Below are 26,162 nucleotides of genomic sequence, written 5' to 3'. Positions count from 1 at the left end.
TCAGGTATTTTTTGCTGTGTCATGAAAGCTGTTATCAGCTCACACTGGGAAGAGGAGGATATTAAAAATGTAAGGTGCAAATTATCTAATATCACCACCTAGTGGCAGCGAGGAAGTACTGGACAGTGATACTGTAATTTCTCGAAAGCCAGTGTAATGCTGACATCATGCTTACTGCACTGTCTCAAGCTACTGAGTTTCTCCTGGTTGGCAAGAAGGGGCCTGAGACAAAGGAAGTAGGAAACAACTTTTTACAATTGTGAGTTGTCTCTTGACCCTGGAGAGCTCTGACCAACTCCAACTGCTTTGCTGATTTATGGCACAACAAATTAATAAGCCTAAAGGCCAGTCTCTGGTTGGTTCTAGTGATTTTAGACATTTCTCCTTTCCAATGACAGTACTTTCCTAGTTCCTGTGATTGTGACCTGTTTCTTTAATCTGTACAACTAGCTCACAGAAGACACTGTCTGTGTTTAGTCGTGTCTGTGAAGTCCGACGAGAGGATGAGGCCAGAGGTCATGATCTTCCTGCTTCTCCATTTAGGTATAGAGCTTTGCATTTTATTTTTGTTTGGCCCTGTAGTGAGGTCCCATGTCCGTTTAGGAGCCCTGTGCTGTGTATTGATTCTGGGGTGACCTCTAGAGAAAGATGGGGGGCACTGTGTGCATGTAATCAATAATATGACAGGTAGGTGTGTATCATGTAATAATCAAGCTGTGCTCTCTAGCTTTGAAGTTTGACCCGAGGAGTGCTGCTGTTGCAGCTGGCTGAGATGCCCAGAGCCGAAGACAGTGTTGTAGGTGGGGTCATTCAGAAGCTGCCCATACAAGGGCTATTGCCTCCTTGCCCATTGCTTATCCTGCCAAAAATGGCATGGTCTTATTTGTTACCATATCAGCTATTGTTTCTTGTTCTTTCCAAGTCATTTTTTTCCTTACAATGCAGCTGGCTATCACCAAATTAAAATGAAAGGGTTATAGAGGTGCTTACTGGTAGCTGTTAGAAGACAATGCAGTATAACTATGTAAGCCACTAGCATCCAGAAGCTTTTCACTCTTGCATCTTGCTTGACATCTGTTGATTGGGGAGTAAGATTACAGGGGTATGGGCTCTCACATACAGCAGATTAACATACATACATTGTGTACAGTATTATTAATCATGTTTGTTATGGTAGTGCCTATGGACTTACCAGGATTGAGGCCCCATAGTACTAGACGCTATACAAACACAGAGCAGGAGGTAGTCCCTGCCCTGAGAAGATTGTCTATCTAGACAAGACAGACAAAAGGTAGGGGAAATGGATAAGAGATACTAGCAAATGCCATGCTTGTTTCACTATCTCTTCCCTCCCCCCTCTTTTGGTGGGGGTTTAGCCAAATGGAAATACAAGGAAAGGGAATGAGGTGACCGGGTTAGAGCAGGAGAAAAGAGGGAGAGAAGGAATGCATGAGGGGTATCTGTAGAGTGGGGCTGAGGTGAAGAGACTGAGAATCAGTGTGGGAGTAGGTTGGCGCAAATGGCCAGTCAGCAAAAGGTAGATAAAGTCTAGTCAAAACTTCAGAAAACATTAGTGTTTGCTCCTCTACACCATCTCCCAGTTACATTTCTCATTGTCATTAGCCACCGTAACACCAAAGGAATGGTACAGTAAAGTGTGATGGTTCCTGAAGATGGGATAACTACCAGTAGGGCTGTGTCTAATTGGTATCGGATACCTGGAGCAAAACACACTTTAGTTAATGCTTTAGTTTGTGCTAAGTGTCATCTTTGCCACTGGTTGGGTCACTTTGGAGGTGCTGACATTTCAAAGGAACATTGGCACTTATAGGAACACTGCTGTGTTTAGCTACTGGAAGGCTGTAGTAGAGTCACCAGTTAATCTGTTCCCAGTGCATAAAACTAAGTGATTCTTATGCACTCCCAACAGATTATTAAATGAACATCCTATAAAAAGCCATGGGGAGTCCTGCTTGCGTGTGGTGGGTGCTTGGGCACCTATTGCTTTGAACATCATCTTAATATTGATCTGTATGTGATTGGTTTGCAGGGGGAACCTGTTCAGTTTCCCAAGCACACAGGAGGAGGAGGAGCTGCATGACAATCCTGAAGCTTGGCAACAGCGTCAGAAGCACATCCCTTGTGGGGAAATTAAAGTTTCTCAGCCTGCAGAGCAGGACTCCAAACATCAGCCATCCCATGCAAAAGAGGGAGAGGCTATGGAAGTTGATATTGAAAGGGATCTGGAAAAGGAAGGGAAGAGCACACAGGAGAAGCTGAGTAAGGCTCTGGCAACCCATGAGAGGGATAAAGGCCAGCAGTTGTGGGCTGGCACCAGTAACAAAGAGGTCCAAACTACAGAAGGTTCTGTTTTGGCCCCAGCAGCTGTGTCAGCAGCAACACAGACCATGACAGGAGTGAGCAGTCAGGTAGAAGTGGGAACAAGCATGGCTGGGCAAAGACCTGGCCAGCAAGATGCCAAGGTCCAAACTGAGGAGAGTGGAGAGAAGCTTGCGAATGCCCCTGGAGATGACACTGAGTCTCTGCCCAGCCAGGTGAGAATGAGCAAGAGCTCGGGTCGCTTTTATGTAGTTTCAGCCCCTAGGTTCTGAAATTGAAGTCTTTACTGCATTAGATATGAAAATAATACTCCAGTCAGTACAGTTCCTTATGGTGGTTTTACTTTGCATCCTCAGCCCTAAATTTTGAATGTACCAAAACTGCAGTGGAGAAGTAGTCTCAGTGGGTGGGGAGAGCTGTGTAGTGGAATGTTGGGCATCTGTCACCTGGGGAGGTGTATGGCAGGTGACTGTTGCTTTTTTGTACCCAGAATACAGGTAAGGTAATACATTTCCTCTTTCCCTCTCTCTGCTGGGCAGGGCTGGAAGTAACTTCTTGAGGGAAGGGGTTTGAACTCTTAGTCTTCTGCACGCAACCAGCCCTTATCACTGTGACATCATCCAATAGCCACGGATAAGCGTGTTCCTGGAAAGAAATAGCTTTAAAATGGTGTTCTATTAAATTTTCCTCCTGAGATGAACCCAGTGAGAGGAGTGGAATGGACTGACCAAAGCCTCAGAACTCTTGTAAAGAAGTGTGCAGACTTGAGAAGACCACTGCATTGGGTTCACATTCTGAAGGTTTCTTCACAACCATAAGCGCTAGAAAATATGTGGTGGTTTTAAATGAAAGCAATTGGTGGATTCTCTGGCAAACTCCAAATCAGAAGGAGACACAGGGCCCTGGATATGACTATTAGGCAAGAAGATTCCTTGATAAACTTATGCAGAGTGAATTGACACAATTGGGTATTTTCATAGGTTCCATCACATCCAGCTTTGGCTCCTTCCATTTACTCCAGTTCTGTGGCACCCTTGCCATTGGACTACTTCAAGGAGAAGCTGAATATGATCTGGATGTTCCCGTTTAATCACCTAGCTTCTTGTCCAAGGGGCAAGGGGTGTATTGGACTGGAAACACTATGGGAAGAGAGCTCCTGTTTCCTAAGGCTTTTTACATATTCTGCTCTGTTTTCAGAGCACTGGTTGGTAATATTTTGATAAGGGGGCATCTCATGTCCAACAAGTGTTAAGATGTTAAATCTTACTTTAACATTACAGTTTTGTGGTTTGGGATTTTGTATCAAGTTATCATTGGTTTCCTCTCATAACAATTGCCATTAAAAACCTTTTTATTAAACACACAGAAGAAGGAAAACAGCTAAAGCTATTGAAACATAAAGAATTATGTAGGGCTTTCATTTTAACAATTGACTGTTTGGAGGAAAAGAAAAAGTTAATTTGGATGGTCTTGAGGTCTTGTTGCTGTTGAAGTCTGATCCTATTTCTTTGTAAAATGAAACAAGACAAACTCACACAAAAGGGAAAGATTAGCAAAGAGAGCACTTCTATCTGATGCTTTCTTCTGCTGTCACAGTCAAACTGCTGGGAAAGTATAGACTTGTCACACAGTTGTATCCACCTTTCCAAGACTGGGCAAACTTTTACCAGCATCAAGCTGTTTAAGACATTGCTTTTTAGCTTGCCTTTCTGGTCATGCAGCTTGCAGCAGTGTTGCAAGAGTAGATTTGTCTTGACCGTGTAAGACAGAAAGAGAGAGATAAGAGAAATGAAGTGAAATGGGGAGATGATGTGACTGAGTGGGCCACAGCAGGAAACTCTGATTTGCATCCTAGATGTCTTATTAAGAAGGTAGCTGAAGCTGTTAGTGTCATGTAGGTTTTCCCCTTTCTGACTTGGTGTGGTCAGGACATCTTTCAGGATCCGATGATTTAAGGCACTCACCTTGGGGGTAGGAGATGAGGTCAGATCCCTCCTTTGAATCAGGCAAAGAAGAGTTGAACCCACATCTCCTACCTCCCAGGTGAGTGCCTTAATCACCCATCATTCTCTATCTCTTTGGTCCCATGAATATTTAAGTATTTATACAAAGTGGAAAAGTTTCAACAGGAGCAATTGAGAGCAACCCATTTCCGAATAGGCGACAGCTTGACTATTAGGATGCTCACCTGGGAGGGAGAAGATCTGAGTTCAAGTCCCTGCTCCAGAATGGGGATTCAGACCTGGGTCTCCCACATCCCAGGCAAGTGCCCTAGCCACAGGGATAAAGGTGGAGGGGAGGGAAGATGCTCACTTTCTTTTCTGAAGCTGAATTTGTTCTGATTTTACTGAAAAATCAGTTAATCCAACTCTACCAGCAAGTGGTGTGGGCAGCAGCAGTGATGATGGTGAAGCTCGCTTCTTCCAGTCCCCGCAAACTGCTGTGCCCTTCAGTGATTTCCCCCCCACCCACACCCCCAATAAACAATGTCCAGAAACGGAAGGCAACTTCATTCCCAACTTTAACCAATAAACATATTGGTGATTTTAACTTCTTCCCGTTTCTAGAATCTTTCAGCCTGTGCCGTGCCAACTTGTGACTTTACCAGGGTGCTTGAAGACCCCTTACCTCAGTTCTTTTAATTTAAGCAGGCTAGTTAATACCAATATTTGTCTTCAACTTTGCTGACTTACACTATATAATAAGATTTCAGGGTTGTCCTTCTGTGGGTCACTCTGAACTGTAGAATGAGTGATTCAGTGTGAAACAAAGGAAACTGCTAGGAGCATGGCTGAGAGTTCTTTTTGTTCAGAATGTCACTAGGTTCAATCAGCACTGGGATTCACTTTGTGACAGTTCCGTTTTTAAGTTTTCAGCCATTTTGATTTTACAGATTACACCAGTGTGACACCACAGGCTTTCAGCTAAAGTAAGGCATGTATCTATGACTTGCCAAGTGTCCTAGACCAGTGTTTCTCGAACTGGGGTCTGCGAGGGTACTCCAGGGGGTCCGCGAGTCATGTCCAGGGCCACCAGCCCTGCTGATCAACAGGAGGCGCTGGGAGGGAGAGGAATGGGGATGGGGAACGCGTGGAGTAAGAGGCAGAAAGAGGTGGGATGGGGGTGGGGCCCTGGGGGGGTGGGGTGGAGTGGGGGCGGGGCCTGGGGCTGAGTTGGGGTTGAGCGCTCCTGGGGAAAATTAGAAGCCAGCACCTGGGCGTTGAAGCTCATGTTCTTACCCTTGCTTTGTGGTGTCGTAATATACATGTGTTTTCTGTTTTTATACACTTTCTGGCATTATTATACGTGCCAATAATTAATTATGGTTCGCTGGTTAAAACGTAAAAATAATGGTGACTCAAGTGAAGGTGCATCATGCTAGAGTGAAACTATTCAAACGTGAACTAAAATGCAAAATACGTAAGTACTGTGACGAATACTTATTTTTGGATTTACAAGTGCAGATTCTGAAGACTGACAAAGCACAATGTGTTCTCTGCTATGAATTATTATCAAACGAATGCATGAAACCAGCCAAATTTCGCCAGCATCTAGAAACTAAATATAAGCAACACATGAACCAATCTTTCGAATTTTTCCAAAACAAGCAGCGAAAACTATGTGCAAGCCAGAAATTGATGATAAGAAGCAAACACAGCCTTTTTAAGTATCCCTACTAATAGCAAAGGCAGGTAAACCTCACACTATTGCACAGGAACCAATTCTGTCTGCTGCAAAAGCAATGACCAGTGCAATGCTGGGGATCAAGCTGCAAAAGATTTAAATTTGATCTCACTATCCAACAACACTGTCACCTGTGGAATAGAAGATATGTCTGAATATTAAAGAGCAGTTAATTACAAGAGTATGCAAAAGTCAATACTATTCACTGCAACTGGATGAAAGTACAGATGTTTCTGGCAATGCTAATTTGCTGGCATTCATTTGATACAAATTTGACAGTAAAATTAACACCGATTTTACCAACACATACTACCTCTGAAGCTGTGTTTAATGGTCTGGATGATTTCATAATAACAAATGAAATCAAATGGTCAAAATGGTAGGAATCCGTACTGATGAGTCTCGTGCAATGTCAGGAAAGTACAGTGGACTCGTTGCACGTGTTAAGGATCTCATACCTATAGTTACGTGGAATCATTACTGTATACTCGAAAATCATTAGCTGTCAGAAAAATGGCAGGAAAACTGAAGACAACGCTGGATGAGGTGGTGAAAGTGGTCAACTTTATTAAAGCTCATCCACTAAATTCCTGCATCTTTAATGCCCTTTGCGATGACATGGGTAGTGATCATAAACAGCTTTTTTACATTCAGAAGTGCGTTGGTTGGCTCGTGGGAAAGTACTCAACCGCTTGTTTGAGTTGCCTGATGAAATATATGAATATTTTTTCATAGACCTTTCAACTGTGTGAGCATTTCAATGATTTTTTTCGTGGTTAGCTATGGTAGCGTACTTTCACCTATTTGAATGGACTAAATTTGAGCCTACCAGGGGTAGCTGTAACCTGTATTTAAAGTTGAAGACAAAACAGAAGTGCTGATTAAAAAATTGGACTTTATGGTCAAATTGTCTTCAGAACTGTGTGTATGAATCATTTCCAATGCTGAACGATTTTATTGAAATGTCAGAAGAAAATCTGTGATGAAATACAAAACATTCTCATTGAACATTTGCAGGCTTTGAAGAACAACTTCAGGGATTATTTTCCTCTTCCCGATTTTGGTAACAATTGGATCAGGGATCCATTCAATGTTAGATGTTAACACCACCAAAAGTTTAATTTCATCTGAAGAAAATAGCCTTGTGGATCTTTCGTGTGACACCTCTTTTTGAAATTTGATTTTTCAATCAGTACAGTCTGATGGACTTTTGGTTATGTCTGAGACCTGATTATGCCAAACTGTCAACCAAAGCGTTGAAGTATTTAATGTTGTTTCCCTCAACATATTTAAAATAAAATAAATAAATAAAATAAATTAATGGAGATATCCCATCTCCTAGAACTGGAAGGGACCCTGAAAGGTCATCAAGTCCAGCCCCCCGCCTTCACAAGCAGGACCAAGTACTGATTTTGCCCCAGATCCCCAAGTGGCCCCCTCAAGGATTGAACTCACAACCCTGGGTTTAGCAGGCCAATGCTCAAACCACTGAGCTATCCCTCCCCCCACTTATGTGAATGGGCATTCTTTGCACTTTTATATGTGAAATGAGGGACACTGCATGGATAGTGGATTACTTGACCCAACTGCCTTACTTGTGCAACAGCACGGGCTTCCAGCTGCGAGTATTATGTAACAGGCTGAATTGGGCTTCTGTTACCTTGAACAACTTATGAAGGCTTCTGCACAACAATCCTGAGGCAGCCCAGAATCAAGAATGTTGTGGAGAAGCCTGTGTGTGGAATCGTGGCAGAAATTCTCCATTTGATCAGAGTCTGGTGTTAAAACAACTTGTTGAATGTTGTCTCCTGGTACCATGGTGTTCACAGAATTGCACAACAAAAATGTTTGTGCAGTGGGGTGGCTTGCTTTCATATTTATTAGTTTATTTTGTCATTGCAGGGAGAGGAGGAGTTTAACCTGCCCCAGCCACCCCGAGGCCGCGTCCAGCATCGCCACATGCGAACCATCCGTGAAGTGCGCACAGTTGTCACACGTATCATCACAGATGTTTACTATGTAGATGGTGCTGAGGTAGAGCGGAAGGTGATTGAGGTAAATCCAATTTCAGGGGTGAAAGTAGTGATCTGTTTGCAGGAGGACAGATTAAATCCAAATGAGCAGGGACCTTGGCTGCTGATATTTATGTGGCCACAAGAAACAGCAGAGTTAACTTAACAGGCTCCCATGCTCTGGCACTGATCTTTGCTCACCCCTATCAGATTGAATATCTTTCATTAAGAATCACACCGTGTTTAAATGAAAAGCTGCTTCCTTGTGTTGATACCACGTTTCTTGTGTGGTGACCATATTACACTACGCTGAAGTAATATCTATTTCTCTCCTTCCTTTGACTAGGCCGGTAATGGACAGGTGTGAGGTGATGGAAGGGGCCTCACTTGCCTTCTGCAGAAAAAGATGGTTTAAGAACAGCCATACTGGGTCAGACCAATGGTCCATTTAGCCTAGTATTCTGTCTTCCAACAGTCACCAATACTAGGTGCCCCAGAGGGAATAAACAGAACAGGGCAATTATCGAGTAATCCATCCCTTGTCATCTAATCCCAGCTTCTTGTAGTCAGACTAGGGACACCCAGAGCATGGGGTTACATCCCTGATCATCTTGGCTAATAGCCATTCCGGGACCTATCCTCCAGGAACATACGTAATTATTTTTTGAACCCAGTTGTAGTTTTGGCCTTCATAACATTGAGAGTTTCAGAGGGGTAAAAATTCCAACAGGGAACAACAATCTTTAGTGATTTAACAAAACTGTGTAACGTAGTGCTGCATTATATTCATTTTTGAGCTAACTCTCCTTCTGGGAGACCAAGGAATCAGTAGAAACCGCCTTGAATACTTTGCCTATCAGAAGAGTCTCAAAAACATTCCCTTCAATGTTCTCTCTAATTTTTCCCATCCATGTGTGGAATGAATTTTGTTATGTGCACCAATATGGAGGTGATGTGTGGCAGGGATGGGGCCAAGGAGTTTGGAGTGTGGGAGGGGGCTCAGGACTTGGGAATGGGGGGTGTGGGCTGTGGGGTGGGGCTGGGGATGAAGGGTTCAGGGTGTGGGAAGGGGCTCCGGACTGGGGCAGAGGGTTGGGGTGCAGGCTCTGTGGTAGGCCCGGGGATGTGGGGCTGGGGTGCAGGCTGCCCAGGGCTGCGGCAGGGAGAGAGGACTCCCTCCAGCCCTTTCTTCCCGCAGCAGCACCTGAGCTGGGGGAGAGCGTCTCTCTCCCTGGCTGCAGCAGCCCTGGGACTGCAGCCCTGCACGCCCCAAGCTCCCCCATCACCACCCCCTACGTTTCCCTATGCTCCTGAGTGCAGGGTGCACACCTGTGCGGCCCTTGGTGGCCTCCTGCGTAGGCGCGCACCTTAGTGGGAACGTAGCTTGGGGCATTAAAACATCTTATGCTTTCAGGCTGAGATCCATGTTCTTATATCTTACAAAATAAGTTGAGCCCTTATACAGATATATGATCCTATATAAATGAGAGATTACTTACTACTACTACTGTGTGAGCATACACCTGCATTAAGAAATAGTGTGCCTTTTTGGTATGCAGACAACTGGCAGGTTAGATTTAAATTGCAACCATCCCTGGGACTCTGCTGTTGCTGAGAATGAGGAACCTTCGGCCCGTCTGAAGAACGGTGGTTTGGAAAGTGACTGACTGAAAATTAGGACATGTCTAAATGGTGAGTTAATGCATGGTAAGCTGGGGTGTGAAATCTGCAGTGATCCAGTGTACCGTGCACTAACTGTCTGCATGATGGGTGCATAACTGGTTGGAAAACCATTCCCAGAGAGTCGTTATCAGTGGTTTGCAGTCAAGCTGGAAGGGTATATCGAGTGGAGTCCCACAGGGATCAGTTCTGAGTCTGGTTCTGTTCAATATCTTCATCAGTTATTTAGGTGATGGCCTAGAGAGTACACTTATAAAGTTTGTGGGTGATACCAAGCAGGGAGGGGTTGTAATTGTTTTGGAGGATAGGATTAAAATTCAAAATTATCTGGACAAACTGGAGAAATGGTCTGAAGTAAATATGAAATTCAATAAGGACAAATGCAAAGTACTGTGAAATGCTCAGAGAGATTAGAGAGGCTATTACAATAAAAAACTCAGTAATAATAATAATGGGGGGATTTCATTTATCCCCATATTGACTGTGTACATGTCATCTCAGGACGGGATGCAGGGATAAAGTTTCTTGACACCTTAAATGACTACTTCCAGGAGCAGCTGGTCCTGGAACCCACCAGAGGAGAGACAATTCTTAATTTAGTCCTAATTGGAGCACAGGATCTGGTCCAAAAGGTGAATATAGCTGGACCTCTTGGTAATAGCGACCATAATATAATTAAATGTAATATCTCTGTGGCAGGAAAAAGGCCACAGCGGCCCAACACTGTAGCATTTAATTTCAGAAAGGGGAACTACACAAAAATTAGGAGGTTAAACAGAAATTAAAGGGTACAGTGCCAAAAGTGAAATCTCTGCAAGCTGCATGGAAACTTTGTAAAGACACCATAATAGAGGCTCAACTTAAATGTAAAAAACATAGTAAGAACCAAAAAAGAGCCACCGTGGTTAAACAACAAAGTAAAAGAAGCAGTGAGAGGCAAAAAGACATCCTTTGAAAAGTGGAAGTTAAATCCTAGTGAGGAAAATAGAAAGGAGCATAAATTCTGGCAAATGAAATGTAAAAATACAATTAGGAAGGCCAAAAAAGAATTTGAGAAAGTTAGCCAAAGACTCAAAAAGTAATAGCAATTTTTTGTTAAGTACATCAGAAGCAGGAAGCCTGATAATCAACCAGTGGGGCTACTGGACAATCGAGATGCTAAAGGAGCACTCAAGGACGATAAGCCCATTGCGGAGAAACTAAATGAATTCTTTGCATTGATCTTCACAGCTGAGGATGTGAGGGAGATTCCCAAACCTGAGCCATTCTTTTTAGGTGACACATCTGAGGAACTGTCCCAAATTGAGGTATCATTAGAGGTGTTTTGGGAACAAATTGATAAATTAAACAGCAATAAGTTACAGGACCTGATGGTATTCACCCAAGAGTTCTGAAGGAATTCAAATGTAAAATTGCAGTACTAACTGTAGTCTGTAACCTGTCAATTAAATCAGCTTCTCTACCAGATGACTGGAAGATAGCTAATGTGACGCCAATTTTTAAGAAGGGCTCCAGAGGTGATCCCAGCAACTACAGGCCTGTAAGCCTGACTTCAGTTCCGGGCAAACTGGTTGAAACTATAATAAAGAAGACTATTGTCAGACACATAGATGAACATAATTTGTTGAGGAAAAGTCAACATGGTTTTTGTAAAGGGAAATCATGCCTCACCAATCTACTAGAATTCTTTGAGGGGGTCAACAAGTATGTGGACCAAGGGGATCCAGTGGATATAGTGCACTTAGATTTTCAGAAAGCCTTTGACAAGGTCCTTCACCAAAGACTCTTATGCAAAGTAAGCTGCCACGGGATAAGAGGGAAGGTCCTCTCATGGATTGGTAACTGGTTAAAAGATAGGAAACAAAGGGTAGGTATAAATAGTCAGTTTTCAGAGTGGAGAGAGGTAAATAGTGGTGTCCCCCAAGGGTCTGTTCTGGGACCAGTCCTATTCAACATTCATAAATGATCTGGAAAAGGGGGTAAACAGTGAGGTGGCAAAATGTGCAGATGATACAAAATTACTAAAGATAGTTAAGACCCAGGATCTCTCAAAACTGAGTGACTGGTCAACAAAATGGCAGATTAAATGTAATGATAAATGCAAAGTAATGCACATTGGAAAGCATAATTCTAACTATACATATAAAATGATGGTGTCTAAATTAGTTGTTACCACTCAAGAAAGAGATCTTGGAATCATTGTGGATAGTTCTCTGAAAACATCCACTCAATGTGCAGCGGCAGTCAAAAAAGCAAACAGAATGCTGGGAATAATTAAGAAAGGGATAGATAATAGGACAGAAAATATCATGTTTCCTCTAGATAAATCCATGGTATACCCACATCTTGAATACTGTGTGCAGATGTGGTCGCCCCATATCAAAAAAAGATATATTGGAATTGGAAAAGGGTAACAAAAATGATTAGGGGGTATGGAACGGCTTCCGTATGAGGAGAGAGTAATAAGACTGGGACTTTTCATCTTAGAAAAGAGATGGCTAAGGGGAGATGTGATTGAGGTCTATAAAATCATGACTGGTGTAGAGAAAGTAGATAAGGAAGTGTTTACTACTTCTCATAACACAAGAACTAGGGGTCACCAAATGAAATTAATAGGCAGCAGGTTTAAAACAAATAAAAGGAAGTATTTTTTCACACTATGCACAATCAACCTGTGGAACTCCTTGCCAAAGGATGTTGTGAAGGCCAAGGCTATAATAGGATATCTCCATTAATTTTTTTTTTATTTTAATTTTTTTTTTGAACCCGGTCTCCTAGAACTGGAAGGGATCTTGAAAAGTCATCGAGTCCAGCCCCCTTCCTTCACTAGCAGGACCGAGTACTGATTTTGCCCCAGATCCCTAAGTGGCCCCCTCAAGGATTGAACTCACAACCCTGGGTTTAGCAGGCCCATGAGCGATGAGATGGGTTACCTGTTCTGTTCATTTCCTCTGGGGCACCTGGCACTGGCCACTGTTGGAAGACAGGATATTGGGCTAGATGGACCTTTGGTCTGACCCAGTAGGGCTATTCTTATATTCTTATGTTCTCTGAAGATAGGACAAGAAGCAATGGGCTTATATTGCAGCAAGGGCCATTTAGGTTGGACATTAGGAAAAACTTTCTAACTGTCAAGGTGGTTAAGCACTGGAATAAATTGCCTTGGGAGATTGTGGAATCTCCATCATTGGAGATTTTTAAGAGCAGGTTAGACAAACACCTGTCAGGGATGGTCTAGATAATACTTAGTCCTGCCATGAGTGTTGGGGAATGGACTAGATGATCTCTCGAGGTCACTTCCAGAATCCACCCTCCATCAGGACCCTCCGTTTCTAGGGAGCTTATATCTCCTGCAAGAGACCTTCCGTGAAGGACGGAGCGCACACACACACAGAGTTTACACCTCTCCAACAGCACTGACAGTACCAACACTGGAACCCAAGTCGGCTTTTTCCTCCTCGGGAGATTCAGACCCATCGGAAGAACTATTCCTGTACCGCCCTTATCCATTTCCCAGGAGAACCCCACAGTGCTGGGACCAGCCACCACCTCACTTGAGTCAGTCACTCAGACTCCTATTACCACCTGTTGACTCCTCCTACTGGCCATAGTGAGGGCTGGGATCAGTTACCTCTCTTCGGAATCTATCCCAGTGGTCTCCAAACTTTTTTTGATCGTGCACCCCGTCAGTAAAAAATTTTTGAGCACGCACCCCCTGCTCCCGGCCAAACTGTCGAAGCTCCCCCCAACCCCCCCCCCCAAAAGCCGCTCGGACTCCCAGCCGAACCCCCGAGGGAGGGGAAGGGAAGCGGTGCTCCTCTGGTGGCACTCCTGCCGTGCACCCTGAAGGATCCTCTTGCACACACCCCTGGTGTGTGCACACCCCACTTTGGAGACCACTGATCTGTCCAACCAGGTAGGGAGTTGTCACTTGCCTCCCCCCAAATTAATATACTAATTAACATATATGCTAATAACCATCAAATCTACTCCTGAATCTGATGGAGGAGGAGTGTCTTCTGTGAGACTGCCCATTCCACTAGGCACAATTCACATCTGTTGCCCTGCTTTAGAACATGACCATTGCAGACATTTGAAAAGCTGATGCCTGGTCATTCTTCTTCGAATGCTTGCTCACATCGATTCCAATTAGGTGCGCGCGCTGTGTGCACGATCGTCGGAGAAATTTTCTACCCTAGCAACACCCGGTGGGTCGGCTGTGGAGCCCCCTGGAGTGGCGCCTTCATGGCGCTGGATATATACCCCAGCCGACCCAGTGCCCCCTCAGTTCCTTCTTACCGCCCGTGACGGTCATTGGAAGTGTGGAGCGCAGCATAGCTGTTCTCCACTCTCCCTAGCTATTACCCGTTACCTCTTGTAGATAGTTGTTAATTGTGTTCTTTAGATTAGTAGTTGTTGTTAATAGTTTGAAGAGTAGTTATAAATAGTTTTTCATAGTTAGCGGGGGTTAAGGGGGATTTTATTCCCCCTTTTTTTCCCCTCCTGGCGCACAGCGGGGCTCATGCCCAAGGCTCCCGGCTTTAAGCCATGCGTGACATGTGCTAGGCCTATGCCAACGGGAGACCCCCATGACTCTTGTCTGAAGTGCTTAGGGGAGTCTCACCAAACGGACAAGTGCAAGATTTGCAAGGTTTTCAGGCCAAGGACGAAAAAGGAGCGGGACTTCAGGCTGAAGCAGCTCCTCATGGAGGCGGCACTTAGCCCAGATCCTCCTGCGGCGCGCCAGCCTTCGGCACCAGGCACCTCGGCGCTGCACCGCGAGCAGACGCGGAAAAGGCGGCACGGCACCATCCTCCCTTGGCACTGCGTCCGCTGCAAGCCCCTCGGCGCCAGTCCCTATGTCCGGGACATAAGAGGCCTCACAAGACTCAGGACGCTGCCGTCCAACAGGCACCGGCTCCCCCCGCACCAGTGGTAGAGCCGCGCCCAGCTTCCGAACGCCAGAGGGTGCAAGTGTCATCAGCACCATTGACTCCGGCACCGGGTGTAGAGCCGTTGAGTCCGGTGCGGACTGGCTCACCGCCCCGCTAGGTGGTGGAGCCCTGTCTCCCCTCTACACCGGAGACGTTTGCCACGGCGAGAGACCTCATCGCCCTCACAGAGCCGGCGCCTTCTCAACCCGCGGCACCGCATGCCCTTCGTATGGTACAGTCCAGGGGCAAGCCGACCCTGATACGCCCGCCATCTCTGGGCGTGGACTCGCGGCACCGATCCCGGTCTCAGAGCAGGTCTCGATACCACTCGCAGTCCCGGCACCGATCTCCATCTCGGCGCCGAGATGTACTCGCAGGACAGATCTACCTCCCGGCACCGGTCGTCTTCTCGGCATCGACCCGAGCATCGGTACCGGTCGGAGTCCAGGTGCAGTTCTCAGCACCGGTATGAGTGCCGCTCCCATTCGTGAAGTCACTCCCGGCACCGAGTTTACAGATGGTCTTCGTCGTCCCGGTCCAGATCCGGATCCCGGTACCGACAGGGACATCGGCACCGTTCTCGATCACGGTACCGTTCACCGGCACTGTGGAGAGACCGCTCGCCGATGGATCGGCACCGCTCGGCACCGTACCACGACGAATTCCTACAACCACGCTTGGCACCGCCCTGGGCCTCGAGATTGGCGTCTCACTCATCTGAAGGGGCTTCCCGTTCAGCGTACCCTGCTCAGGGTCAACCTGCAGACGACTTGGGTCATTGGTAGGAGGGGGCAGAAAGCCTTCGACAAGACCCTGCGCATTGGTCTTTCTGGACCTCTTGGGCGTATCACCAGGCTCAAGGGGCTCCACCAGCGGCCTCTCGCTCGACTCACTCTGAGCCCAGGGTTCCTGAGGCCATCATCTCCCGTCCTCCCCCGGGGGCATGGAGGCTCTGGCGCCGATGCCCACACAGGCAGCAGACCCTGGTGCAGGGGATCCTGCACCTCCAAGTCCCTTGGAGCCGGACCCGCACAGAGATCCTTTACCCTCTGAGGCGTCGTCCTCATCTTCCCCAGATGAGGGAGTGGCGGGTACAACACTCTCAGGCCCACCTCCTATAGATCTCCGTGCCCACCAAGACTTGTTACGTAGGGTGGCACGAAATATGGACCTACAGGCCGAGGAGATAGTGGAGGTGGATGACCCGGTGGTGAGCATCCTTTCATCTGATGCCCCAACCTGGGTGGCATTGCCCATTATCCGTACAATTCAGACTAACACTACGTCCATATGGCAAAACCCCGGCCTCCATCCCTCCCACTGCCAGAGGGGTAGAGAGGAAGTACTTTGTTCCCTCTAAAGACTGAGTACCTCTACACACATCCCCAACTGTGTTCACTGGTAGTCTCATCAGTGAACGCCAGAGAGTGCCATGGCCAGCAGGTGGCAGCGCCCAAATCAAAGGACGCTAGGCGCTTTGATTTGTTTGGACGCAAGGTTTATTCGGCGGGGGGTCTGCAGCTCAGAGCCGCAAACCAACAGGCGCTCTTAAGTCGGTACAATTATAACTCTTGGAATTCCATGGAGAAATTTAAAGAGTTGGTCCCCCAAGGCTCGAGGGAGGAGTTCGGGGTCCTGGTGGAGGAGGGCAAAAAGGTGGCTAGAACCTCCTTACCGGCCTCCCTCAACATTGCAGACTCTAGCGTCTGGGATAGCCATACGACGTGTCTCCTGGCTCCAGGTTTCGGGGTTACCGCCGGGGCTACAGCAGACCCTGCAGGATCTGCCGTTCGAGGGCCAAGGCTTGTTCTCGGACAAGACGGACTCTAGGTTACAGAGCCTCAAAGACTCGAGAACCATCATGTGCTCCCTGGGGATGCATGTCCCAGGAGCTCAACGCAGGCCCTTTAGGCCATAGCCACAACGGTTCTACCCTCTTCCTCCTCGTCCGAGACAGGACTTTCCCAGAAGGCAGGGACGAGGTGGTAGACGGAGGTCGACCGGACCCCAACCCGGTCAGAGCCAAGGCCCTCTTAGGCCACCTTCTGGACCTAGACAAAACTTTTGAAGCTGCGCCCGAGGACGGCGCACCAGCCACTACCCAGGATCCATTTCCTTTCTTTCGTGATCGCCTCTCCCATTTCCACCGTGCTTGGTCCCTTATAACTTCAGACTGTTGGGTCCTTCGCACGGTGGAGAGGGGATACGCTCTCCAGTTTTCTTCGTTTTCCCCCCCCCTCCAACCTCCCTCCCCGTCCCTCTTCAGGGACCCTTCTCACGAGCATCTCCTTATACAGGAGGTTTTTGGGCTCCTCTCTATGGGGGCCATAGAGGAGGTTCCCCCAGAGTTAAGGGGCAAGGGGTTTTACTCCCGCTACTTCCTGATCCCCCAAACCAAAAGGGGGTCTGCGACCCATTTTAGACTTGCACGGGCTCAACAAATTCATAGTAAAGTTGAAGTTCCGCATGGTCTCCTTGGGGACCATCATCCCTTCCCTGGATCCTGGGGACTGGTACGCCGCCCTTGACATGAAGGACGCATATTTTCATATAGCGATCTACCCCCCTCACAGGCGCTTCCTTCGTTTTGTAGTAAAGAAGGTACACTACCAATTTGCCGTCCTTCCCTTCGGACTGTCCGCGGCTCCGAGAGTGTTCACCAAATGTATGGCCGTCGTGGCAGCATACCTTCGGCGACAAAGGATACAGGTGTTCCTGTATCTAGACAACTGGCTGGTCCACGGCCGCACCAGGGAGCAAGTTCGGGCGCATGTCCAGATAATACTACAAACATTCCATGAGTTAAGCATTCTACTCAACAAAGAGAAGTCCACTCTGGAGCCTATCCAGAGAATAGAGTTTATCAGGGAAGTCTTAGACTCTACACTCGCCCGAGCTTTTCTGCCAGACACTCTGTTTCGCACCATCGCGAACATCATCCACGGTCTGCAGGCATTCCCGATTACCACCGTAAGGACGTGCCTCGGTCTGTTGGGTCACATGGCCTCTTGTACTTACGTAATCAGGCATGCCAGACTTCGGCTTCGTCAACTTCAGGCCTGGGTGTCCTCGGTGTACCGCCCTTCTCGGGACAGCCTGAACATGGTGGTCACGGATTCTGAACTCGGTCTTGACCTCTCTCACCTGGTGGCTGGATCACAAGGTGGTTTGTGCAGGAGTGCCGTTTCACGCCCCACAACCCTCCCCGCACTTGGTCACCGACGCCTCATCTCTAGGTTGGGGCGCTCACCTTGGGGAGCACCATATCCAAGGCCTGTGGACCACATCCAACTAGCTCTGCACATCAGTGTTCGAGAGCTGATGGCGGTGCGCCTAGCCTGTCAGGCATTTCTCGGTCTCCTACATGGCCGCTGTGTGTTAGTCCTCACAGACAACACCACGGCCATGTTCTACATCAACAAGCAAGGAGGAGCCTGGTCGTCTCCCCTATGCCAAGAGGCCATTCGCCTGTGGGAGTTCTGCATTGCCCACTCGATACATCTCATGGCATCGTTCCTCCCTGGAGTCCAGAACTCTCTGGCTGACCGTCTCAGCAGATCCTTCCAGACGCACGAGGGGTCGATTCGCCCAGACATCATCTATTCCATCTTCCAGAGGTGGGGATTTCCCCAGGTTGACCTGTTCGCATCTCGAGCCAACAGGAAGTGCCACTTGTTCTACTCCCTCCAAGGGCGATCTCCGGGCTCCCTGTCGGACGCTTTCCTTCTGACATGGAAAGACCAGCTGTTCTACGCTTTTCCTCCATTCCCACTGGTCCACAGGGTACTGCTCAAGCTACGCAGAGACGAGGCACGTCCCATTCTAGTCGCTCCAGCTTGGCCAAGACAGCACTGGTACACCACGCTTCTGGAGCTATCGGTTCAAACTCCGATCACGCTTCCCTTGTGCCCAGACCTGATCTCTCAGGACCACGGCCGACCCTGTCACCCCAACCTGCAATCGCTCCACCTCACAGCGTGGATGCTCCATGGCTAAATCGGACAGAGCTACAATGCTCACATCCCGTGCAGCAGATTCTGCTGGGAAGTAGAAAGCCCTCTACACGGACCACTTACTTAGCCAGGTGGAAACGGTTCTCCTGTTGGTGCGCGCAGCGGGCTACGCCCCCCTTGCAGGCGTCAATTCCTTTTATCCTCGAATATCTCCTATCCCTGAAACAGCAGGGCTTAGCGATATCTTCAATCAGGGTTCACCTGGCCGCTATATCGGCGTTCCACCCAGGAGAACTCGCTTCCTCGGTCTTCTCTAACCCGGTGGTCGTTAGATTCCTCAAGGGCTTAGACCGGACATATCCACAGCAACGCCAACCCATTCCGGCATGGGATCTTAACCTGGTTCTCTCCAAGCTCACCGGGCCCCCGTTCGACCCATTGGCTACCTGCTCACTCCTGTACCTATCTTGGAAGACAGCCTTCCTGGTAGCCATCACTTCAGCAAGGCGTGTTTCTGAAATCAGGGTGCTTACGTCTGAGCCTCCATACACAGTTTTCCATAAAGACAAGGTGCAGCTTCGCCCCCACCCTGCCTTTCTTCCCAAGGTAGTTTCACCTTTTCATGTGAACCAGGATATATTTCTCCCGGTCTTCCATCCTAAGCCGCACACCACCCATCAAGACCAGTGTATGCATTCCTTGGATGTACGCAGGGCCCTGGCTTTCTATCTTGAGCGTACAAAGCCGTTTAGGAAGACGACACAACTCTTCGTTGCAATGGCTGACCGGATGAAAGGCTTACCGGTCTCCTCACAATGTCTCTCCTCCTGGATCACGTCCTGCATTCGTGCTTGCTACGACCTGGCCGGTGTCCCGACGCCGCGCCTCACCGCCCACTCCACGAGGGCTCAAGCCTCCTCGACTGCCTTCCTGGCTCGAGTCCCGATCCAGGACATTTGTAGAGCTGCGGTTTGGTCATCGGTCCACACCTTCGCCACTCACTATGCACTGGTACAGCAATCCAGAGATGATGCTGCATTCGGATCAGCGGTTTTGCACGCAGCGATGTCTCACTCCGACCCCACTGCCTAGGTAAGGCTTGGTAGTCACCTAATTGGAATCGATATGAGCAAGCACTCGAAGAAGAAAAAACGGTTACTCACCTTTGTAACTGTTGTTCTTCGAGATGTGTTGCTCATATCCATTCCAAACCCGCCCCCCGTCCCCACTGTCGGAGTAGCCGGCAAGAAGGAACTGAGGGGGCACTGGGTCAGCTGGGGTATATATCCAGCGCCATGAAGGCGCCACTCCAGGGGGCTCCACAGCCAACCCACCGGGTATTGCTAGGGTAGAAAATTTCTCCCATGATCGTGCACACGGCGTGCGCACACCTAATTGGAATCGATATGAGCAACACATCTCGAAGAACAGTTACAAAGGTGAGTAACTGTTTTTGGTGCACCCTTTTTCTCAGCACCATGCTATTGTGCATGCTTCCAGGACAGATGCAGCCTTGGGTGCAGCTGTTCTCCGATCTGTACTAGATCTTTCCTCAGCACCCACATCCATTACTGGGACACTGCTCGGGAGCCACCTAATATGGAGCACCCACAGGGACAAATACTCGAAGAAGGAGTGGGTACTTACCTGGTAGAGTAACTGCTGTTCTTCTGGATGTTTTGTCTCAATGGGCACTCCACTTTTCTCTCCGTTTCCTCTATTTTGGAGTCCTTGCTATGTCAAATTTTGTAATTGAGAGAGCTCCATATATGTCCTCGGATCAGAGCACGAGGATATACAGGATGCAAGTGCAGACCCCATGGGCATTGGTACCAAAAATCTGACTGAAAGGGGATATGTGTACACAGTTAGTGGAGCACCTTTAAGAACAAAACATGTCAAAGAATTTCAGTTACTGTAAAGGTAAATAACCTCTTGGTGATCCTCTTGAGGTGGTTTTGGAAAACAAGAGCTGGACATTCAGGAGAAACAACACAAACTGTTGAACACACAGCAACAACGGGCATGATAGCAGTGTCCATTAATGAGGGTCTCCTTGAGCCTGCTAAGGTGATCTGACATATTCTGACTTCCATCCCACCTACCTCAAAGAAAGTGGACAGAAAATAGCAGGACCCTGCAAAGGGATTTGGGTATTTCTTTCAATGCCTGACCTCTGACTTCCTGGTGGTCCAGGTGATTCAGTAGAAATCCAAAGAGCTTCTAAAAATGCCCCTTGAGAGAAGGATTTGAAAAGATTGGATCTCTTTGGCTGCGAGATCTATTCCTCTACCTGCCTCCAAATGAGGGTGGCGGATTTATCAAGCTTTGCTCTCAAAGTATGACTTTCTTCTTTGGGGAGACAAAGATAGACCGCTTGCCACAGGACCAGCAGGAGGAACTGAGAACCTTGATGGCAGAAGGACCACTGATGGCCAGGACCTTCCTCCAAGCTGCTCTGGATGCCTTGGATATGGTGGAAAGACCATGGCATCCACTGCTGTTGTGAACCATCCTTCTTGCCTTCATCTGGGATCCTACAGTAGGTGCAAATTGCCACAGAGGCCCTCCTGTTCAAGGGGGCTGATCTGTTTGCCAGTATTATGGATGAAGCGCTCCACAGTCATAGGGACACTAGGGCGATTCTTCAGTCATTGGACCTCTTATATTCTCATGTTGCAGAGAAAGCAACAACAGAGACAGCAGCCTTATTGCAACTGCAAATGCCAGTCACAGTAGCGCATGTCTGAGTTCCTGCACAGGAGGAGATTCCACAGGCATCGATCATCAGCTCCGTCTTGCTCCATCTGACATGCATCAGAACTGGGTTTTGGAGGGAGGTGCAGCGAGTGTCTGGAGCCCTACGGAACCTCCTACAGCTCCTACTTTCCTCACCCTGTTGGGAACCTTTCTTCTTTTTTCTGGAAAACTGGATGGAGTATCTTAAGGACCCACTGGCCTAAGGTTAGTAAGCCCAGGCATATTCCATTTGGTTCCAGTCTCTGCCTACCCCCCACTTCCCTGTCGCTTTTCAGGGACCGCTCTTGAATCTTCTGGAACAGGAAGTGAACTCCTTAATACATCTTGGGTCTGGGGAGGACGTACCCTCAGAATTCAAAGGAAGAGGCTTCTATCCCCTCTACTTTCTGGTTCCAAAGAAGAAAGGGTGTTGGGGGTTAATCCTCGACCTTTGAATTCTCAATATCTTCATTCAAAGTTTCAGATTTACTATGGTTACCCTATCTACTGCTATAATACCCTCCTTGCTTCTCTTAGACTCTCAGCTCTTGACCTTCAGGACACGTACTTTCACATCTCTATTCACCTGACTCTCAGAAAGTACCTTAGATTTTTGTTTTGGATCCTTCACTGACGTAATTGATGTAAGCATGAAAAGGGATAAATTTTTATGAACTTGCCAAGGTGCCTCTTAAATTTAAAGCTGAAATCTAACAAACTAGGTTTGCCAATTGGATAAGTGTTTTTATAGCCAATGTAGAATGGAATATTTTAGGATAGTCCCTTTTTATTTAGTCCAGGGACTGTTCGCTTACTAATTTTTTTTAATGCTAGGTTCTTTTCAAGTCAACTTTTAACTTGAAAAATGTCTTAAATCAGGACACTTGCTTATTCTTCAACAAACAATTTATTAGTTCACCCAGAACCACGTTAGTATACAATCAACAGTTCAGAACTCAAGTGTAGACATAACCACTGTTCTGGGTGTGTGCTATACACACAATAAAGTCTTTCAAGCCATTATCTCAGACTGTAGAGTTGAGGCTCAGCAATTACACCAAGAAACAATGGAGATTACCAATATTTCTTATTACATTAACTTATGATAATCAATTCAGTCCTTTAGTACCTAACACATTTATCACACTTCCAAGGATGCTCTTGTCTTTAAGGCATTTTTAAGAATGTGGTTATTACTGTTTGAACGGATTTGTCCAAAAGGGGCACGTTTAGAATATCAGAAGCAATTACTTAATGTTCTTGTAGCCTATAGGTATATGTATTTGCTAGGTAAGACATAGGTATAAGTTAAGACAGTAATGCAATGTGTCTACAAACCTCAAGGCCTGCAAAACAATAGTTTAGCTAAACTAATCAAGGCCTAAAAAGCCTTAGCACAAGCAGCTAACCAAGAGTAACTCTTGATCAGAAGCTGGGAATGGGCGACAGGGATGGATAACTCGATGATTACCTGTTCTGTTCATTCCCTCTGAAGCACCTGGCATTGGCCACTCTTGAAAGACCGGATACTGGGCTAGATGGACCTTCTGTCTGACCCAGTATGGCCATTCTTATCAGAAGATAGAACGCTGTAATGACTAAACTGCTGATTGGTAACCATAAGATATACTTGTTGATGACAGCTTGAGAGATTTTAAGATAGGAACATAAGCAGAAGTCCAACCGTAAGAATGCCATGGTAACTAATTAACATATATGCTAATAAGCTTGCGGTAAAAGGCATCCGAAGAAGTGGGCTGTAGTCCACGAAAGCTTATGCTCTAATAAATTTGTTAGTCTCTAAGGTGCCACAAGTACTCCTGTTCTTCTTTTTGTAAAAGGCCTAGTCACTTATGGGAAAAGGGCACTCCCAACATTTGTGGGATGTGAAAGTTCAAATAGTGAAATGGATCTGAACCCTCTAATGAATATGCATTAGGCATCATGGGCATCAGCATAACCAGTTATAAAAGCTATATCCTGGCCTACGGGCCTTGGGAGACACCAGGATGACACCTGATGATGGTGATGAAGGAGATAATGACTAACAATGGGTTACTGCAAGGGATGGTGTGAGTAGATGGATGCTCAGATGTTCATTTTATGTTATCTCTGGATTGAAGTGTTTGTGATTTTACGACCTGTTAATAAAACTATTGCAACCGCGAAAGGTTTTTCCTCAGTGTGTGATGCTCCTGTGGACATTGGGCTTCCCAGATTAATAGTAATTCTAATAAATTTGGGCCTGATCTTGGAATGAAATCCTGCCAACCACAAAGTGGTTAATTAGGGATTCTTAAATAATCAATAGAACGAATATACAATCAACAGATCACGCAACATTGTTTTCAATCTCTCTAATATATTTTAAGTTAGGCACCAGTAAGCATTTTATTTTTAATGTTTTTTACTTTTACACCTTATTACTTGTGCTCCTTTAAAATCTCTCTTTGTAGTTAATAAACTTTTTATCTAATCTAGTATGTTCAAGTTGAACTGTCTGGGTAACTCCATTTGGTGTAATAAGTTGTGTGCCTATTACTCCCATAAAGGAATAATGGATTTAACATATTTGTACTGTTCAGGAGAGGGCTGGGCAGTACAGGCCATACTTTTCTGGGAGAAAATCTGGGACTGGGGGTCACCCTGCAGCATAACCAAGGCTGGTAAGACTTCCATGCTGGAGGCTGTGAGCAGTCCAGGTTGGAGACTACAGCAGCAAAGCATTGTAAAGGGCACCCAGGTTACAGGGCAAGGGTGACCCAGCTACTCATTAGTCTGGATTGTACCCTGGTTTGCCAGGAGGTAACCCTCCTTAACCTGTTTCCTTCAATTTGGGACCCTACTTCATCCTGGCACCTCAATTTCATGCTTAGTGTGTTAAGTCTTCCTTTCAGACTCGTGGGAACCTGTTCGTTCCTCCACCTGTCCTTCAAGACTTCCTTCCTTGTGGTAGTCACTTCAGCCAGGAGAGATGGGGAAGTAGGTGCCCTCATGCCTAGCCTACTGTACAGGGTTCTACCCAAACAAAGTTACTTTGCATCCCCATTCTCATTTCATTGGAGTTCCAAATCCCTCAGGACATCCAACTACCAGTCTCTTACCCCGAGCCTCACTCTTTAAGGCAAGAAGCCAGTCTCCATACTTCGGATATAATTAGAGCTCTGACCTTCTATCGACACAGGACTACATCCTCCAGGGTTTCTCCCAGGCTCTTCCTCTCCTTTGCTGAGAGGATGAGGGTTCACTCTTATTTCCGCCCAGAGACTACCTAAATTCTGGCATGGTATGCATCCTCTGGTGTACACCCCTTCTGGAAGGAGCAGTGACTTTAGGAAGAACTCAATCAACTTCCATAGCCCTCCTTAGGAAGGTATTCATCAAGGACATTTATAACGTATTTGGGGGGAGGGATAGCTCAGTGGTTTGAGCATTGGCCTGCTAAACCCAGGGTTGTGAGTTTAATCCTTGAGGGGGCCACTTCGGGATCTAGGGCAAAATCAGTACTTGGTCCTGCTAGTGAAGGCAGGGGGCTGGACTCGATGACCTTTCAAGGTCCCTTCCAGTTCTAGGAGATGGGATATCTCCATTAATTATTATTATTATTAAGGCAGCCCACTCATCCCCCATGAATATGTTCTCACAGCATTATGCCTTAGTATAGGCCTCCAGAGCAGATGCAGCCTTTGGTGAAGCTGTTCTATCCTCTGAACTGAATCTACCTCCTCAGCACCCTTCTTTGCATTGAGATGTGGCTGAGGAAGTGCCTCATGTGGCGTGCCCATAGGATAATAACTCCAAGAAGGAAGAAGTTACTTACCATGAACAGTAACTGGAGGCTTTGAGATGTTTTGTCGCTATAGATGCTCCTCTACCTACCCTCCTTTTCCTTCTGCTTTGGAAGTTTACCATGCTCTGAGGTTGAGAAGGAAGTGGAGTGGTGTGGTCTGCTCCTCCCTATATGCCCCTGTACTGGAGCATGAAGAGGAATACGGTGCAGGCATGGACCTGCAGGTACTGCTAATGAAAAAATCTCCAGGCAAGAGTGTGTTTGGGTGCACGTATGCCCTCATGTGGAACTTCCATAGGAAGCAAATATCTCAAAGAATTCCAGTTACTGTACAAGGGAACTACCTCTCCTCGCTCACATGGAGCTCATCCAGCACCTTCTGAGTTAGGGTTCCCTCTCTTGGATCTGTCCAGACTCTTGGGCTGGATTGATGTATTGAGGTTCATGTGATACGAACATGATCCCCTCTTCTCTCAGAGCTCTTATCTGACCACTAGACACCCTCCATCGACATACAGCTTCTGTCTCACATAGACTGACCTCTCCTTTTCAGGAAACTGAAGAGCCCATAGTGGATTGCCAGGAGAGTGAGACAGACATCTCCCCCTCCCGAACAACAGGGGGCTCGTCACTGACCTCCGGGGACCTTGGTGATATCAGCTCCCTTTCATCCAAGGTCTCGAGTCTCCATCGTACATCTAGTGGAGCCAGTAGTGGCATGTCAGCTACACATGGTGGCAGTAGCTCAGGGAGGGGAGCTGGATCTTTCAAAGGGAAAGTCAGCGGAATGGAAGCTGGAGAGTTTGCCTTACCCAGTGGTAGAGGAGTCCTAGGAAAATTGAGGTGCGTATAATGCCTTGGGGACAGAAAGGCAGGTGCTTCCTTGGGGGGTGGGGTTAGAGTAGGGTTGCCAGTTTTGGTTGGATGTATTCTTGGAGATTTCATCACATGACATAAAGATTAATCTTTAATTAAATATTAATTCCTGGAGACTTCAGGCCAATCCTGGAGGGTTGGCAACCTTAGGTTG

General features: G+C 47.0%; 1 protein-coding gene across 16 annotated transcripts in view; it reads left to right on the top strand.

Annotated features, from left to right (window-relative positions):
* The window catches only part of TP53BP1 (tumor protein p53 binding protein 1), a 68,570-nt gene that overhangs the window by 32,880 nt on the left and 9,528 nt on the right, over window positions 1–26,162 (top strand). For all 16 annotated transcript variants that reach the window (XR_010590897.1, XR_010590895.1, XR_010590896.1 and 13 more), the window contains 4 exons: window positions 451–543; window positions 2,051–2,555; window positions 7,927–8,079; window positions 25,686–25,975. Coding sequence is in view for 13 of the 16 variants with exons in the window: in XM_065559042.1 (XP_065415114.1) it covers window positions 451–543; window positions 2,051–2,555; window positions 7,927–8,079; window positions 25,686–25,975 (1,041 nt within the window). In the remaining 3 variants the exon portion in view is untranslated. The remainder of the gene's footprint in view (window positions 1–450; window positions 544–2,050; window positions 2,556–7,926; window positions 8,080–25,685; window positions 25,976–26,162) is intronic.

Source organism: Chrysemys picta, chromosome 10, assembly GCF_011386835.1.
Source record: "Chrysemys picta bellii isolate R12L10 chromosome 10, ASM1138683v2, whole genome shotgun sequence".
Lineage (NCBI taxonomy): Eukaryota > Metazoa > Chordata > Testudines > Emydidae > Chrysemys > Chrysemys picta.
This window is presented reverse-complemented; position numbering and strand designations above follow the sequence as displayed.